Genomic DNA, 17,508 nt, shown 5'->3' with positions numbered 1-17,508 from the left:
GCCCCATAGCGGACTCTCTGCTCCGAGGGGAGCCTGCTTCCTCCTCTCTCTCTGCCTGCTTCTCTGCCTACTTGTGATCTCTGTCTGTCAAATAAATGGATGAAATCTTTAAAAAAAAAAATCTCTTATAAAAATATCATTTTCCATTTCGTTCTTTCGAAGCCCTTGCAAATGGAAAAGGCCATCTCTCGCTTGCAGGCCACACAGACACAGGAGGCGGCTGGATGCACCAGGGAACCGCACGTCACTGACCCCAACTTCACCTGAGCAGCAGAACCCACACCCTTCCCCCCAAACCATCCTCTCTGCAAGGACAAGCGCTTGGTCACCCTTCGCTGTTTGCCACCCTTGCTTCCCCTCCTCCAGACCTAGAGAAAAAAGCGGCTCCTTGTTCTGCGTGCTTGGCGCCTGATCCCTGGGGAATGGCTCTCGAGGGTGGAGGAGATGGCAGGGTGACAAACAGCGGCGGGCTGCAGAACCCTGGTCTCGGGGTTTGCGCTGGCCGGCTATAAGCGCTCACCCCGCACATCAGGCCCCAAGGGTCCAACATGCCACACTCCTGGGTCACCTTTTAGGTACCTCTCCCAAATTACTTAAGATTATTATTATTAAACTAGTACCAACTAAGTGTAGACATATACCTCTTACTAAGAACAACATTCACTCTGTATTGAGTACTTAGTCTGAGCAGGCCCCATAGAATCTTCCTCTGGCTCATGTTTACTAAGGGGCCAGGCTTTGTATTAAGTGCGGTACATATCCTTAGTGCCTTCAGGAACCTGTGATTTCACTACTCGTACTATCCTCGTCTTATGGATTAGAAAACAGAGCCTAGAAACATTAACCACACACCCAAGTTCACGCAGCGAGGCAGATCTCTCGGACTCCGAGCAAGATTCTCTGTCCCTGGCTCCCCGGCTCTGCCTATCCCGCAGCCCCCCTGCAAGATTGTGTCAATGACCCCAATGCCTCAGACGCATGAAGAGAAATTCTTAGAAGCTAAAGTTTTGGTCCAAGTTCAGGCATCTTGATGAGCGGAGTTGCTAGAGCTCTGTGGCAGAGCCGCTGACACACCGAGATTCTGGAAACTACCTTGCCCTCATGGGAAAACGCACATTTCTAGACACCGTGGGAAACCAGTGTCCTGACGGCGGAGCTGGGCTTCTCAGCAAGTGGCAAGAGAGATTTTAGTCTGAGGCTATGTCTTAGGTCTGATCGGAAAGCAGAGCCCGGGACAGGGATTCCTATGCTGGTGAGTTACTGTGTGAAAGGGGAGGGGCCCCAGGAGAAACCTGGCAGAACCAGGGAAGCGGGATGGGGAAAAGCCAGGCAAAGGTGCAGGTTCAGCTGGTCTGGTCATGGCCAGATCCCACAGGGAGTTCTGGAGCATGGATGGTACCACAGGGTTCTCTCTCTCTCAAGGCAAGGGGCCGGCCCATGGCACCATGTACCCATCAGCCACTGGCCGTGGCCGTGGTCAGCCCACGCGGGGTTGTGGGGAGCATCTCTGGACGAGATGGCGATTCTCCAGAGGACAATGTCCTAGCAGTCAACACTCACAGCTGCTGGAGAATGCTGTCCCTTTGCTAGGAGGACGTTGGCAGGGGGCCATTGGCATCCACTAGAAGCAGGTGACCCTGGAGGCCCAGACCTCACTAACTAGCTCTGCAGCTCCTGGAAAACCACATTCCCTTCCCTACCCGACTCCCCCTCTTCCTTCTGAACCTCCTCCTCTGTCACCCTCCGGCACCAGCTGGGCTAGGCTTGGCCCGGCCTTCTGGCTCCTGTCTCAGACCATCCGCGATCCCAGCCGGAGCTGAAGGTTCCAGGAAGTGTCCCACTGCACTCTCTTCCAGCCTTGAATGGCGCCCCACATGCCCCATCCTGTAGCCTGCCTCTGAGGGGATTCCCAGTGACGTGGTCAGGAAGGCAGGGCAGGGCAGGCTACAGCCCGGAGCCAGGCCTGGGAATTAGTGAATGAGGAGATGCTGAGAGCCAGCCCGCTCCGCCCCCACCAGCCCGTGCTGCAGCCCCCACAGAGAGAGCAGCTGCCCTCCTGAGGGCAACCCAGATGGGCCCACTGCCTGGGCCCCGACTGCCAGGAGATGAGCGGGCCAGGTCAGCGCCTGGGGTCCTTTCTAGAGCCTCCAGAGGGTCCTGATTCTATACAAAGAAACATCCTCTTCCTCTCTGCTGCCCTTCATTCATTCATTCATTCATTCATTCATTCAACAATTATTCACTGAGTGCCCAGGAGAGCTGGGAAAATCTGAACAGAACAGATGGGTCCCGACTTCCGTTCCAGTAGGGGTAACAAAGAAACTGAGTGTAGCGGAGTCACAGATCACTCAGACAGATGCACAAGGCATATATAGGCTTTTTCTTTCCCATAGTCGATGCGATCATCCTCCAGGGGCTCCCATCCTGCTGGGAAGCAGGGACAGGAATGGGGGAGCTCACGTTAAAATTGCCGATTTATGGCAACACCGTGCTATTTGGCTTAGGTGGGAACTTTTGGAGGAGTTAGTTTCTTTTGGATAAATGCTATCTCTTCCATCCTTTTCTTGTCTGTGTCTCCAGGACAGTGTCTGAGTATGAAGAAGGGCAGGGATTACCAGAGACCTAGTGGGGGGGGGGGTGGAGGTCACTTGGAGAAACAGTGGGTCCTCCCCATGGCCACTGGTCCAGAATGGCAGCCTTGTCTCTCCCTGCCTGGACCCCCCAAGTGCATCTGGTCCTATGCTGGGGGCAGCAGCTACTGTTGGGTGGCCCCCCCATCCCCTTCCCTGGCCACGGGTCCCACCTCGGCATGGAGGAATTAAATTTTAAATGAATTCATTCATGAACGGAACGCATCCCTTCTCTTTAAGCATTTCATCCCAGCATCCCCGCTGCATCCTGGGAAATCCTGGAAGTGGGACACTGATCCTTCAGGGACCCTTTTCCCAGCCTTGGTGAACGGTTCCAAATTCCTGGCCACCAGGAAGCCCCACGCTGGCAGGAAACAGAGCAGGTTTGTTTGCAAATGGAGTCCAGGGCTTCCCGCCAGGTCCCTGAGCAGAGGCCAAGTCAGCCTCCCAAGGAGGCCACACAGATTGGGATTCGCGGCAGCTACATTTCGCTTTGCCCTCCTTGCCCGAGTCTTGCCTTTCTCCAGTTCCTCCAACCCTTTATTTGGTAATGCCATCCCACCTTCTGAGAAGAGAGGACCAGCTCCCCGCTCAGCTCAGAGAATACGAAGGGACTCTTCTAGATCGCAAAGCAAATTGGTGGATCTAGAGTCCCGCTATGCTGCGATCCCACCCAACAATAAAGAGAATCAAAGCAGCCAGGATCTATCACCCTGTGCCAAACACGGTGCTAAGTAATTTCCATTCGCCATTTTTACTGATGTGTTCCAACAGTCTTTCTACATGGGTGCTATTATGGTCCCTGTTTCACAGAAGAAACGGAGACTTGGAGAGGTTAGAGAGAGTCTAGAACTCTTTCCACTAGATCAGGGGTCAGTGAACTATGGCCCATAGGCCATGTCTAGCTCAGCACATGTTTTTGTAAATAAAGTTTTACTGAAACAGAGTGATGTTCATTTGTTGGCATATTGTCTGTGGCTGCTTTCGTGCTACAAAGGGAGAGCTGAGTAGTTGAGACAGAGACCCTGTGACCTCCCTGCACTGCCCTTGCTCCCTGTCCCCAGCCATGGCTGATTGGATCAGGAGGTGGGGGCCACGCCCAGAGCAACAGCAACCTAGGATCTGAATGGCCCGACACAAAAAGATGACCTGGACCAATCACGTTCTTCCCTTCAGAATTTGGAACAGGGAACTAGAGAGGCCGAGACTGTGGGGAGAAATGGAAGCTATGACTCTTGAGGACACACTGACGCTGGGTGGCTGTGGGTGGGAAGGAAAATGCAAGGTGTGACGGTCCTTGCTGTGTGAAAGCAGAAAATGGAGGAAGGATCCAGATGGAGGCAGAATCTATGAAAGGGGGTCCTGGTACCCTAAGAAAACAGAAAAGACAGAAGCCTTGTTTCCAAAAGGTTTCCCAATTCCAGCTTCCTTTAGAACAACTGCCCTCTCCTTGGGTCAAGACTTGGAACTTTTTTGTTGCAAATGAAACAAAACCCAACATAAACAGGCTTAAACACTAATGGGTGTATGTTGATTCACACAACAGAAAGTCCAAAGGTACTTCAGGCTCAGCTGGATCCAACAGTTCAAATGATGTCAAAGACCAAAGAAATGTAAAAATATAAAATTTCCTTACAACTGTGCAGCCCATTGACAAGTACCTGAGACAAGCAGAGTGACCTCCCTTGAGGAACTCAACTGCCTTAAGGTTAATACTTTGCTAGATGAGAAAAGCAATCTTACCTTGACATTAGCCTGACCTCCAAGATCCTGTAAGTCTTTTTAAAAAACCCCTTTGGAGGGACACCTGGGAGGCTCAGTCCATTAGGCGTCCGACTCTTGATTTCAGCTCAGGTCATGATCTCAGGGTCTGAGATCCGGCCCCGTATTGTTGGGGGGCGGGGAAGGTGTCCACACTCAGCGGGGTGCCTGCTTGAGATTCTTTCTCTTCTTCTCCCTCTCTAAAAAATTTTATAAAATGAAAATAAATAAATAAAAATCCCTTTGGAAACTTCCCTTATCTCTACCCCCCATAAGATATATGCTAGCAATCATCCTTCAAACACACGGCCCACTGATATACATCTGAATGGTCTCATGAATCTGATCTTCCCAGCAGCAAGACTTAACACCATCTCTAATCCCCACTAACTAAAAAATATACAATCAGTCACTCCTCACAATCCCAGGACAGCCCTTCCTGCCCACGGGTCCTGTCCCCATGCTATAATAAAACCACCTTTTCTACACCAAAAATGTCTCAAGAATTCTTTCTTGACCATTGCTCCGGACCCCAACATCACATCCACCCAATTTCTTACAGTCTCTCTGCCCACCTTCTGACACGTGGGCTTCATCCTCAGTCTCCATCCTGTGCCCTTCCTCAACTTAGACCACTCTAGATTCTTCACTCATGGTGTCAACATGGCTGCAGCAATTCCAGACCTCACAGCTTCATACCAGAACGTCTGCAAGTGGAGAGGGAGCCCTTTCTGTAGCTCTTTCACATTCTGAGAAATAATCTCTCATTTGCCTCTCCCTGAACTGGTCAGGTTGGTCAGGAGGATGGGCTACACTGATTGAATTAGACCTATCAACTGCCATCAGTTTTCCCACCTGTAACAATATTTAAGTGCTTATGACTCCCCAGGCCCTACACCACCCTTTACATGTGTTACCATGTTTAACTCTCACAAAAGCCATACAAGGAAGTTACTAGAATTGTCTTCATTTCCCCAATGAGAAAATGAAAGCTCAGAGAGGGTAGATACCTTGCCCAGGCTCACACAGCCATCACTTGGCAGAACTGCTGATTAGCAGCAAAAGCAAAAGCTAATAGGGACTTATGGGATTCTGGAGCCTGAGCTCTCAGCCACCGTGCCCTGCCTGTTGGAGGAGGGTCTCACTCACCAGCCACCCCGGCTTTTCTTATTCCACAACCTGTTGCTATCCTGGTGACCCAAATCTCTTCCTCATAGATTCTCAGGCTTCAGACGGAGTTTACTCAAAAGTCCTGCTCCTACCTCTGGATTCCTCTGGACTCTATTCTCCTCCACCTGATCCGTTTCCATGGAAACTGCTGGGCTCCTGCGTCCCTTTTATCCTCCTTCCCGGGAAGTAAAGCCAGCTTTCTGGCACCCGGGCCGCTAGGCCTGGCCATTATAAAGACCAAAGAAGCAATATCTGGAAGAAATAGTTCCAGGCAGAGGGAGGAACCAGATCCGGCTTCTGGTTTTCTCTTTGATGTGCTCCAAACGAACACCAGGTGCTCTGAGGAGCCCTGCCAATTATCTGGGCCCAGTAGGTGCTGGCTGCAAAGTTGTCAGCTGTTCTCCAGCCTCTCACCACCTCACGGTCCGCAGGCCCCCCTCCCTTCGGAAAGCGACTCAGGGCTCTAAGGCAGAAGGTGAGTGGGGCTTGCTGATCCTTGACATCCGATTGCAGCACCTGGGGTTCAGCTGGTGAGCTGGGGGAGCGAAAAGGAAAAAGGTCCCCAATTTTCCCCTTCTGGGGAAGGCGGGCGTGCCAGCCATCCCTTGAACTCACGGGCATCCTGGAAACAGTGGACATGACATCACTCCTGGCCGCGAGAAAGGAACCCGTGGCCAGGATCTAGGAAGCATGTTGCATAGTTGCATACACACACTTGGGGGAAAGCGGAGGTCTGGAATCTGGTCCCCAAGAACTGCATATACCCTGGAAACTGGAAAATGCAGCAGCCAAAGGGTTCCCAGAATCCCACCCCTGCTGGGTCTGGGTTGGGTCTTAATCTCTCTGAGCTTTGGTATCCTTATCTTTTAAAATGGGCATTGTCTATCCAATAGGCCCCAAACCAAAGCCCTCTATCAAAGCATTTAAAGGTATCCTCAGGGTCGTCATCCCGGTTAGTGTTATAAATGTGAGAGGGAGCTCCTGCGAGGGTACCAAAACCTCAGACATCTAAGGGAATCACAAGAGTCTCCATCATGGAGATACAAACGTCATCACTGCTTTCAAACACACTCCCATCCCTTAGCAATCTCCTGTTCTGCGTCTACGGCTTTCTCTTCATGTTTAGTTATTTAAACTTGGTCCGGTCTAGCAAAACCCCATTCTTTTCTCCGATGTAAAGCTTCCCATTCCTCCCACTGCCAAGCAAGGACCTTGGCTCCCTCCTGGGCTAAGCATGATGTGGGGGATGGAGGGGGTCTGGCTCTGGGACATCTCCTCCCCAGGAGGAGAGGGGGAACAGGAACGCTCCTCACCTAGCTGCTCCCCGTGGGCTGGAGCTGTTGCTGGGCTCCGGGGAGTCCAGGGTCCAGCAGAGTGGAACGAAGGTTTTTCTAGATCAGTTTTCAGCTCTACCCTGACTTCCTTCAATACCAAAGGCTAACCGACAGGTCTGGCTTCTGCTCTGCCCTTCAACTCCAGGCACCTTTCTTGGGAGGCACAGCGACCTCCAAAGGCTGCTCAGAGCAGGGATGGGGTGCAATCCTTCCAGGCACTGGACAGGACAGTGTGGGCCTTCAGAGGACTCTTAAGTCTGAAACAGCACCACTTCTGTCTTCACAGGGGGCCAAGACTCCAGAATTCTGCTGCAGGACTGGCTGGGCTGGTCAGAGCCCCCCGCCCCCACTGAAGGCACTCCTCCTAACCTGGAAAGGTCTTCTGGAGACTCCCCAACAAAACGCGGCTTCATAGAAGCCACAAAGGCTGCACTCCCCAAAGACTGAGGCTCCCTCCCTAAACCCCCCCACGTAGCCTTCTCCCAGTACAGCCCATGGCCTGGGTTGACGTGAAGGTCAGGCTTCAGGAGTCCTGTAGACAGGAGGTGCCTGGCTTCTGCAAGAGCTCTACAAGTGGGGCACTTGGCCCCTTTTCAGAATAACCAGGAAAATTCCTTCTAACATCCTATGTTCATATAATAACTATGTTTCAGTTAAGCAAACACCACTGCCAGGATTTTTTTTTTTGTAAGTTTTTGGTTTTTTTTTTTAATTTAACAGAGAGATCACAAGCAGGCAGAGAGAGGAGGGTAAGCGGACTCCCTGCTGAGCAGAGAGCCCGACATGGGGCACGATCCCAGGACCCTGAGACCATGACCTGAGCTGAAGGCAGAGGCTTAACCCACTGAGCCACCCAGGCGCCCCAGTAGATCTTATCCACTGCCAGGATGCTTGCTAGCTAACTCCTTGACTACAATAATTTTGGTCCCTACACTGACTTTGTGTGCCCAGTATGACATTTTTTTTAATCTCTATTTATTTCCTAAGGGTCAAAGAGCTTGCTCACGGCTTCACAAATACCAAGTAGGTTTTGAACCTGCAGCTTTCTGACCCCTGCGCAGAGCTTGTAACTCCTCAACACAACTGCTTCTGCAGTGCTTGGCTTGGGGACAAAGGACAAAGGGACTTGCTTGGGCTTTGCAGCCCTCTGTGTTTGAGATGGGCCCAGGGATGGGCCTCCCAGAAAGACTCCAATCACGCATCTAACATGAATGATGCTGGGCTGTCCCAAAGCAGAGTTGGTGGTCACTGTGGCCATGCTACCATCATACCTAGAACGTCCCCCAGGCAAGCCAACATGCCCCCCACCCACCCCGCAACGTACCCAACACCCATCTCAGCCTCTGGAAAGTAGGAAGCATGAGCTCTACTCTCTCTTCTTCACCAGGAAAACCAAAGCAGCAAGGAAGTACTGGCTTTGCTCCTTAGAGAACCAGGGATGAGCTTGCTGGCCCCGCCGATCTGGGCCAGGGGAGGAGCAGGAGGTGAGACAGAGGAGCCCAAAGGACAGTGGCAGAGCTGGAAGGGGCTGAGCCTGCACCCTGCGGGACTCCGAAGCACTGTGGTGAGGAGCTTGTGCTTAGACTTCCCCTTGGCCTCCCTCTGGGATTGACCCCTTTGGGAGCCATGGTTACCCTGGAGAGGGATGCTGGCCAAGGAATCTCTTGCCAAGCTCATCACTGCTGATCTCTGCATCCATGAAGGGCAGTGGGAACATCAATTCACTGAAACCTCAGAACAATCCTAAGAGGTAAATACCCACGTTCCCATTTTGCAGAAGAGAACATTTGAGACACAGAGAGGTTATGTCATTTGCCCAAGGTCACACAGCTTATTCTGGGATTCAGACCCGATTCCAGAGTGTCCACCCCCAACTCCTGAGCCATTCTACCTTCCCAGAGGCAGTACAAGAGAAACCCGGCAGCTTTGGTGAATTTCCCAGGCCCAGGCTCTCCTGCGGCACAAGGGAGAGGGAAGACATTTGGGCTTCTGGCTTTTTAGGACTCCTTCTCTCCCTTCGTGTGTTCCTGCAAGAGACTCTAAACACATTTGCTCCAAGCAAAATCAAGAGGTTTTGGAGCATCCGCTCTGTACTGCCCCTCTGAGTCTCGCTCTAAGCTGTCCCTCCCTCCAAGGGACAACCTTCCCCCTCTGTCTCCTGCCGGCTCCTCTGCCCCAGCGCCCTTCTTTTGATTCTCACTTACCTCCTTCCCTTTCGCTCTCCCTTCGGAAGGCAGTTCAGCTAACACTCATTAGCACGTGTTAATGAGCATCAATTCATCTCTCAGTCAGGCAGCAGGAGAGGGGAGAAAGGAGACCCGCTCCAGGGGTAATGGGTACCCACAGCCAGCCGGCAGGCTGCAGGCCTCAGGCTCCTGGAGAGAATGGGGAGGGAGCCCAGTGCCCAGTTTGGGGAGTCCGGTCAGCTGTCCTCAGAACTGTGCCCTCAGCAGCTACTTCTGTTTTCTCTGAGACCAGCGTAGAACATTCCAAGGTCAGCAATGGATGTTCTCTGCCCACTGGCCGAGGCAGGTTCCCATGATGTCCTTAGGTGGATGGGGTTAAGCACCAGTAGGGGAGACACTCCTTGAACAACTGTCTAAAAGCCCTCAGAGCCTGTCCAGGGAGAGGTGGGTAACCAGAGCGCTGAGGGACACAGGCGGGGGAGGGCGACAACCACCACCCAAGGGGACCGTGGAAGCCCCTCCTCCATTCCATCTGGATCCTCCCTGGGTGTCCCTGATTCCAGCCGCCCCGCCCCAACAAAGCCTTGAGAACTCACAGCTTCTTCCCCAAGCATGGGCTGTACTGAGGGTCCATGAGAGCACGGGGAAGAGCTGGGTTCAAATTCTAGCTCGGCCCCTCTTTGCTGGGCAAGTCAGTTCGTCATGTGAAGTCTCAAGTCCCCTCCTCAGAAAAGCGGTCCCTGTTCTTGCTACCGTGGAAGGGCCGGACGAGAGGAGCCCCGAGAGAGACCTAGTGAGCTGCGAGGTGCGGGTGGCTAACTCCTTGTCAAGCTCCTATTATTATTACTACTCGTGGCGCTGCTGTTACTACTGCTATTACTACTGCTCCATGCTAGTAACAATACGGGGTGGCTGTACTCAAGAAGGTCAGAGAGAGGCAAGAATAGCCTCTCCCTCGCCTCTGCTTCCAGGGAGCTCAGGGCCCACCTGCGCGCCCCTGGCCCCCACCCCGCGCTCCCAGCCAAGCCCCGCGCCGCCGCCGCCCCACCGAGCCCCGGGCCGATTCTCTGAGCGCGCGCGCCCCCTGCCGGCGGCCGGGCGCGGGCGCAGCCTCCGCACCGTATATAAAGGCAGCGTGGCGCGCAGGACCTGGCCGAGTGCGGGAGCGGAGCCGGGCGCAGGGACAACGCTGTGCGCCTGAGGTCTCCCAGCAGCTCGCCATGGCTAGCCCGCAGCAGCAGCCCCCCTACCTGCACCTGGCCGAGCTGACGGCATCCCAGTTCCTGGAAATCTGGAAGCACTTTGACGCAGACGGTCAGTAGATCTCTCAACTTCTGGGCCCGTTGGCCCCCAGGGAACCTGCGGTGGAAGGGAAGGGGACAGCGCTGATGCGGGCAGGTGTACGTTCGTCCCGGGGGCGCGGTGGTGGTGGTGTTTGGGCCCCAAAGCCTGCTGAGGTCGGGGTCTGGAGTTTGGGAGATGCCCAGGCTGCTCAGGTGACAACTGTCAGCAACTTTTCTTCTCCGACATAGACGGCGGAGAGCCCGCCGGCTTTTGCAGCCTCATTCTGGGCAAGTTGGAGCTTTCCCAGAGAGGAGGCCTGGGCGGGCAAGGCTCCCCGGGGAAAACCCCCTGCCGTCTTATCATCCCTGCCTTCTCTTCGAGGTAATGGCTTGCCTTCAGCTGCTGCAGCCACAGGTCTCAAGCCCACTCTCTTCTTTCTTGGGGTTCTCCTCTTGTTTAATGCCAGCTTAGCACCACCACCACCACCACCCCCCCACTGTCCTGGAGGTTAGGACAAGCTGGGGGCTACTAAAGGGAAAGCCTGGGCCTCCCCCAGACGAATTGGTTGGGAGTAGGAGTCGGGAGTGACCCGGGGGCCCTGAACACCCCTTGGGCTTCCTCTGCCGGTTTCCCATCCTCCCTGGGCAAATGGGTCCAAACACAGCAGCAGTGGGTGTGGTGAGGGCAGGGTTGGGGGACCAGCCTGACATCTTCCCTCATGGTGATAGTCCTGGCTGCTTTAGGTGACATCTGTGGATGGAGGGAAGCACAATCTTAAATGCCTACTGAGACACTGACTCCCCCCAAAATTGAGGACCGGATAGAATGACCTTAGGAGGTGTCTCCCTGGGCTGGCATTCTGTGAGTCTATGATGGTCTGATTCCGGCATAAAGGGAGACCCCCACCCCTTTAGGAGCCTCTGATCTTACTAGAGATGTTTTCTCCACCCCTCCAAAAAAAAAAAACTAAGTGATCTGATTCCCTTCTCAGGGCCTGGCCAGGATGGGCATCCCAAATGTTCAGGCATCTGAGACTCCCGGCAGGGTGGTGGCGTCCGGGTTTTAGCCTGGGACTGACAGCGAGGGGGGATGGGAACCAGAGGGAGGATCAGGGGCGGCTCACTTGGTTCCTCCCTCCTCCTTTCCTCATCTCTGCAGGCCATGCAAGTGGCTAAACAGAGGCCCTCTGCCCAGGGTGCTTGGAGAGGCAAGGGTTAATGTCTAGTAAAGTTCACGAGTCAAGTTTTGTTCCCTGGGAGCCACCTGAGAAAGCTGGGTTGAGAGCCAGGCAGAGGACCGGGCAGGTAATCTCCGGGTTGGGATGGTGATCTGCCTGTGAATTACTGAAGGAGGCGGGTAGGCTGTTAAATCTGTAAAATGGGGCTAAGGCGGGTTTGTACTTCCGATCCCCAGCTTGGACCGTAAGACTGCCTGGGGGAAAAGGGATGTAAGGTGCAGCCTCTTAGTATTCCAGATGACACGCACATCCCCCGAGGATGCTTCTGCCAGTTTATCTGCACCAGAGACTTGCAGGATTCAAGGAAAGTTACCAAGTGGCCAAGGTTATGCCACCAGCCTCCTGCCAGATGAGTCAGCTAGAACAGACAGAGGACTCCATGGTTCCTATTTTCCCCCGTCCTCGTGGGGACAACCAATAGCACACTCAATAATCATGCAAATCCTTACATCTGTCTGAGACCTCATAGTGTTCCAAACACAATCACACCTCCTGGAGTCCCTGTGAGGCTGCTGGGCAGGCGAGGTGCTCCTGGTGCAGGTGAGGACGGGGGTTATGAGGGGCGGGTTCTCACAGGCTGTACAGCAAGGGAGTCATGGGGCTCCTTCCCGGCCAGGATTTATTCCCTGGGAACATGCATTTGGGTTGCAAGAGGGATTCTTCTGTGATGCTGGAAACCACCTTCCCACTTGCCCACTGAAAAGCCTCTATCACCCCCTGCCTCCGAGGCAATGAGCTGTTTCTTTAATCTCAGAAAGGGGTCCTGGTGCGGGCTGGAGCAAAGCTAAGCTAGCACTAGACGCAAGAGTCCGACAAACACCCCCAAAGCCACTGTGCCTCTGGTTCCTTCCTGCTCCCATGGCAAAGGGGAGCTCAATGCTTGCTTCTTGATTCCTGCCCACCAGACACCCCATTGCCCTCTCCGGCCACTGCCTCAGGGAGGTCCCGAGGAGGAGCCCCAGACCTAACACAGAGAAGACAAAGGGGCTTACAGGGCCAGAGATGGCACAGAGGTGATTTAGGAAAAGGAGGATACAGCCAGTTTGGAGTTCCACGGAAGGATCCAGAAAGAGGCTGTGGACGGCCTTGCTCCATACCTTCCCTACCTAACCCCTTGAGCACACCCAAAGACTTCTGGGGAGCCTACCCCCTCCCCTGAGGCACTCCCTGCCCTATCTGGGCCTCCCCCTTACTAAGTCTGGCTTCTGTGTTCACTTTGGACTTGCTCCCTGATACGGAGTCCCCCTGCCTCTTACAAACTCAAAGAGCTCTGGGAGGACTCCCGTTTGCAACCCACCAGGACCCTGGAGCCCAGTCAGGCACAGCCCCCCGGGGGAGGGAGCCACTGCCCCACTCTTCCCGGACCCTCTAGGAAACAGATGAGGCAAACTTAGGAGAAGTTGGATGCCAAAGAGAGGGGAGCTGGGGCAGGGGGGCTCTGACCCTAACTCAGCCCGTTACTAACCAGGAGGAAGGTCAACCTGGTGACGCTGCCCTAAGAGATTCTTTTCAAAATCTGCATCAGTCTCGTGGAGAAAGAAAGGAGTAGGCGTTTGGAGAGAGAAAAACTGGGACTCAGAGAGGCAAAGTTCTTTTCACAAGACCACACGGCAAAGTGGGAGGGTGGGGGCCACCCAGGGATCCTGTCTCCACGGGCCTGGTTCCGTCCCTGGGCTCTTCCTCCAAGGTCAGCTGCAGCCATGCATTTGGGAGAATTCAGATGTCATCTCCCCAAGGCAGAAGTAGGGAAGACCGCAGCCAAGCCCACGCTCTGACCCCACATGCCGCCTCCATGCTCGGAGTGACCCTCACACGGCCCCCCATGTCTGAGCCCATCCCATGCTGCCTGGTCACCTCTTTCTCCGGAATGTCCTCACCCTGCACGATCCAAGCAGCCATGCGAGGCCCAGCCCGGAGCCCACCTGGTCTGTCTGCGTGGTTCCGATCAGATGGGCCGCCAGGCTCCAGTTTCACGGATGACCAGTAGGAATCTCCATGGAAAGCCAAGGGGTGGCTCAACAGGGAAAAATACCATAGCCTTTAGAAGCCACTGAAATCACAGGGACAGGATGGCTTCTCTCCCAGAGGCCAGCAGACACCTGGATCCAAACAGGCACTGCAACTCACCCCCGGAATCTCTCTAACATAGCTCTACCGTGACGTGTACAAAAAGTTAGACAAGCAAGGGCTTCTATTACCGAGTTCTTGGGAATGCTGAAAATTCGAAAGGAAATGCCCTTCACCAGGGAGGAGAAAAATGAATTGTACCCATCTCTACAGGGGAATATTACGCAACCAAGCATAGGGAGGGGGAGCTTTTCCACTGACACGGGAAAACATCCAAGATGGACTACTAAGGTTTTGTTTTGTTTTGTTTTTAATGGTAGCAGGACACTATTACCATATGAACCCATTTTCATTATTCACTAAGCTCAAATGCTGGAAGAGATTCGAGAGAATGCCACACATTACGGGGCATGGAAAATGGTGGTTCTCTCTACAGAGCGGGTGAGGGAAAAATTAGAAGGCATTTGCTTTAACTAAGTTAATTTCCAGAGTGTGTGCAGATTTTCTAAGAGTTTATGTTTCTGGGGTGAATCCGCAAAACAGTAGAAATGTAAGAAGATCTGTATCTCCAGGTGTGGGAATCTGCCCAGATACTTCAGGGTCTCTGCCTGCCTCCAGGTGGCCCTGGTGTTGAGGGGATGGGAGAGGATTTCAAAGCCTCTCACAGGGAGTGAGCCTTGTTTGCTACCCATGGGGGCCTCAAGGCCTTTGAAAATGAGTGAGAGGAAGGCCCTGACCTGTCTTCCCTCCTCTGTCCTCCCACACCCGACGGTAATAACAGAAGATCCAGGCACCAGGATCACCTGGAGGCGTGAGCACCCAGGCAGGCCTGGTGGAGCCTCACGGCTTAGCCCGTGTGCCTGCAGGGAGAGGCGAGGAGGGAGAAGCCCCAGGGCCTCTCCAAACTGGGGAGAGGTCGGGGCAGCTTGCACTGGGATACTCAGTGAAGCCTTTTGGAACAGTAAAAAAAGACTTGCCCAAACAGGGTTACAGAATGCTTGGAATATATTAAGTATTTCGGCAAACACTCTAACATGTACAAGGCAGTATCACTGTGCCAGTCCTAGGGTGATTCCAGGACTCCTACAAATGATCGCTTCTTGGCTCACGAGAGTCCGGGGGGTCTGGTGCAGGGAGCTGAGGTGGGAGCTGTCTTTTTTAACCCTGTCTGCCAATCTCTGTGGGGTCTGTGGGTCTCATCAGGGACAGCAAGGTACGGGCTTGAGGGTCGTGACGGCAGGACGCGGGGTTCTTTGGGGGCAGCCTCCTGGTCCACCCGGGGTAAGCCTTAGGAATCAGCCCCCACTCCACTTTCACCCCTAAACCCCCAAATGCTTTGCTAACGGGGCCCTTTGCTGTGGTGTCTGCAGCGTGCTGGGTCGCCCCGCGCTGGTGGCCTCTGGGGACACCCCGGGCCCCGAAGCCTGCCCTTGGGAGTGATTACACCAGCCAAGGAGGCGCTGTGTCTGTGAGGAGCTGAGGCTCCCCAGGGAGGCAGCCCTGGGACGAGTTTTCACAAACAAGGTAGCTTGAGCCCGCCTCACCCAGGGCAGCTGCCAGCCCAGGGAGCCTGCGCCCCTGCCCGCTCAGCCAGCTTATTCCCCTCTGGACTTCAGTGGCTGTCCTGGCTGAACCCCTGAGGGAGGTTTCCAGGGCTGAGAAGACCCTTCGGGGAAATCTCTTCCAACACCTGGGGAGCCCGAATTACTAGAGCGGCCATGAGGCTCTTGGAAAACAGGGCCTCTCCTGGCAGCTCTCCCAGCCTGTGGCAGGCCATGCCCTCCTTGGCCCAGCCAGACCCATCTGGGGCCTCTGGCCTCGCTTGGCCCTCCCCCGCTCCTCCTTGGCTCTCTGCTGTCCAATCTGCCCCAGCCTTCTGGACTCCCCCAAGCCTGGGAACGAGCCCAGCCTTCGGCGGCCAGATGTCCCCACGTTCAGCGGACCCAGAGCAGCTCCAGAACCAGTGTTTGAGAAGCAGCTCAGCCCAGAAACACAGACTGAAAGTCATGTCTGAAAGCTCTGTGTTTTTTCAGCCCTTTTCTTGCCCCGGGGCGTGGGCTGTGACTGTCCCGAAGGGTGCTCAGGCTTGGGTGGGCAGAGGGCTATTTGCCTTTCCAAAAATCTGAACTCTGGACAGACAGCCAGTGGCTGGGTCTCAGGAACACTTCCTTAACGAGGACATCTGGGATTTGGCAATCCGTCTCCTGGATTTCTCTAACCTGTGCATCACGGGGAGACACGGACTGGTGAGCGCCCCTGCGGCCAGGCCCCTCGTTCTCAAACTTGAAGCGTAGGAGCCTTGTGAAAACACAGATTTCGGGGTCTCTCCCAGGACTCCTGCCTCAGGAGTTCTTGGGGAAGGCCTGGGATTCTGCACTTGTAACAAGCTCCCAGGTAATTCTGATGCTGCTGTTCCACAGACCCCACTAGAAACAGCAAGCCCTTGCCCTCCAGACCTGCTGGATTAGACTCTGCACTTTAATAAGATCCCCAGGTAATTCTTACACACCTTAACACTTGAGACTCACCATAAACCGGTCCTTAATTCTGACTGCGCGTTAGAATCACCGACAGAGCTTTTGAAAACAGGCTCCCGAGAAGTCCCCACCCCCATCAATTAAATCTGAACCTCCAGGGGCGGGACCCAGGCAATGGTGTTTTAAAAGCCTCCCAGGTGACTCTAATTTTTATTTTATTTTATTTTTTTAACCCATTGAACCACCCAGGCACCCCCTATTTTTTTTTTTTTTTTTTTGACAGAGAGAGAGATCACAAGTAGGCAGAGAGGCAGGCAGAGAGAGGAGGAAGCAGGCTCCCTGCTGAGCAGAGAGCCCAATGTGGGGCTCGATCCCAGGACCCTGAGACCATGACCTGAGCCGAAGGCAGAGGCTTTAACCCACTGAGCCACCCAGGGTCCCCCAAGGTGACTCTATTAGACAGCTTGGCTGAAAACCAGTACTCTCTGAGCTGAAGAGTTGACAGCCATGGACTGGTTCAGAGGACTGAGGTTAGAAGTGATGCTTTCCATTCATGTGAGATTTTACATTTTCTGGAACGCTTTCACAATAATACCTTGTGTGACTCTCACAGCAGAAAGGGCATAAACAATTATACCCATTTTAGGGATCAAGAAATGGAGGCTCAGTGAGATTGATTCGCTCGATGTCACATGGGCAGTCATGGAGCTGGTGGCAGAATTATACCTCTTACTCTCTTCCTTGTTCAACTCTTGGACAATCTGTACACGTGACTCTCAGTGAGAAACAAGGAGGCCTCCTTCCAACAGGGGGCAAAGCATCCTTCAGTCAAGGCTTTCGAGGTGTCTGTGATCAGCTTAATAGTAAAGAAGTGGTGTGTCACTTTATTTTGTTTTTTTGTTTTTGTTTTTGTTTTTTTTTTAAAGATTTTATTTATTTATTTGACAGAGAGAAACCACAAGTAGTCGGAGAGGCAGGCAGAGAGACAGAGGGAAGCAGGCTCCCCGCCGAGCAGAGAGCCCGATGTGGGACTCGATCCCAGGACCCTGAGATCATGACCTGAGCCGAAGGCAGTGGCTTAACCCACTGAGCCACCCAGGCGCCCCTTTATTTTGTTTTTTAAGATTGTTTGTTTGTTTGTTTATCTGGGGGGTGGTGCATGCGGGCTCGAGGGATAGGGGAGGAGCAGAGAGAGAGGGATAAGGAGACTCCACACTGAGCGGGAAGAAGTAGCCGGACAAGGGGCTCCATCCTGAGATCCCGACCTGAGCCAAAACCAGACACTCAACTGAGCCACCCAGGCGCCCCCAAGAAATGTTGTCTCAGTTTTGACTGGGGGAAACTGAGGCACAGGGTAGCCAG

General features: G+C 53.8%; 1 protein-coding gene across 1 annotated transcript in view; it reads left to right on the top strand.

The window, feature by feature from the left end:
* Positions 1-10,217: 10,217 nt before the first annotated feature.
* The window catches only part of CALB2 (calbindin 2), a 28,150-nt gene continuing 20,859 nt past the window's right edge, over positions 10,218-17,508 (top strand). Inside the window, exon 1 of the mRNA XM_045076286.1 lies at positions 10,218-10,395. Within this exon, the coding sequence (XP_044932221.1) occupies positions 10,302-10,395 (94 nt within the window). The 5' untranslated portion in view covers positions 10,218-10,301. The remainder of the gene's footprint in view (positions 10,396-17,508) is intronic.

The sequence above is a fragment of the Mustela putorius genome, unplaced genomic scaffold, assembly GCF_011764305.1.
Source record: "Mustela putorius furo isolate JIRA1106 unplaced genomic scaffold, ASM1176430v1.1 tig00000174_pilon_pilon_pilon, whole genome shotgun sequence".
NCBI classification, from domain to species: domain Eukaryota; kingdom Metazoa; phylum Chordata; class Mammalia; order Carnivora; family Mustelidae; genus Mustela; species Mustela putorius.
The sequence above is the reverse complement of the archived record's forward strand: the minus strand, read 5'-3'. Positions and strand labels throughout refer to the sequence as shown.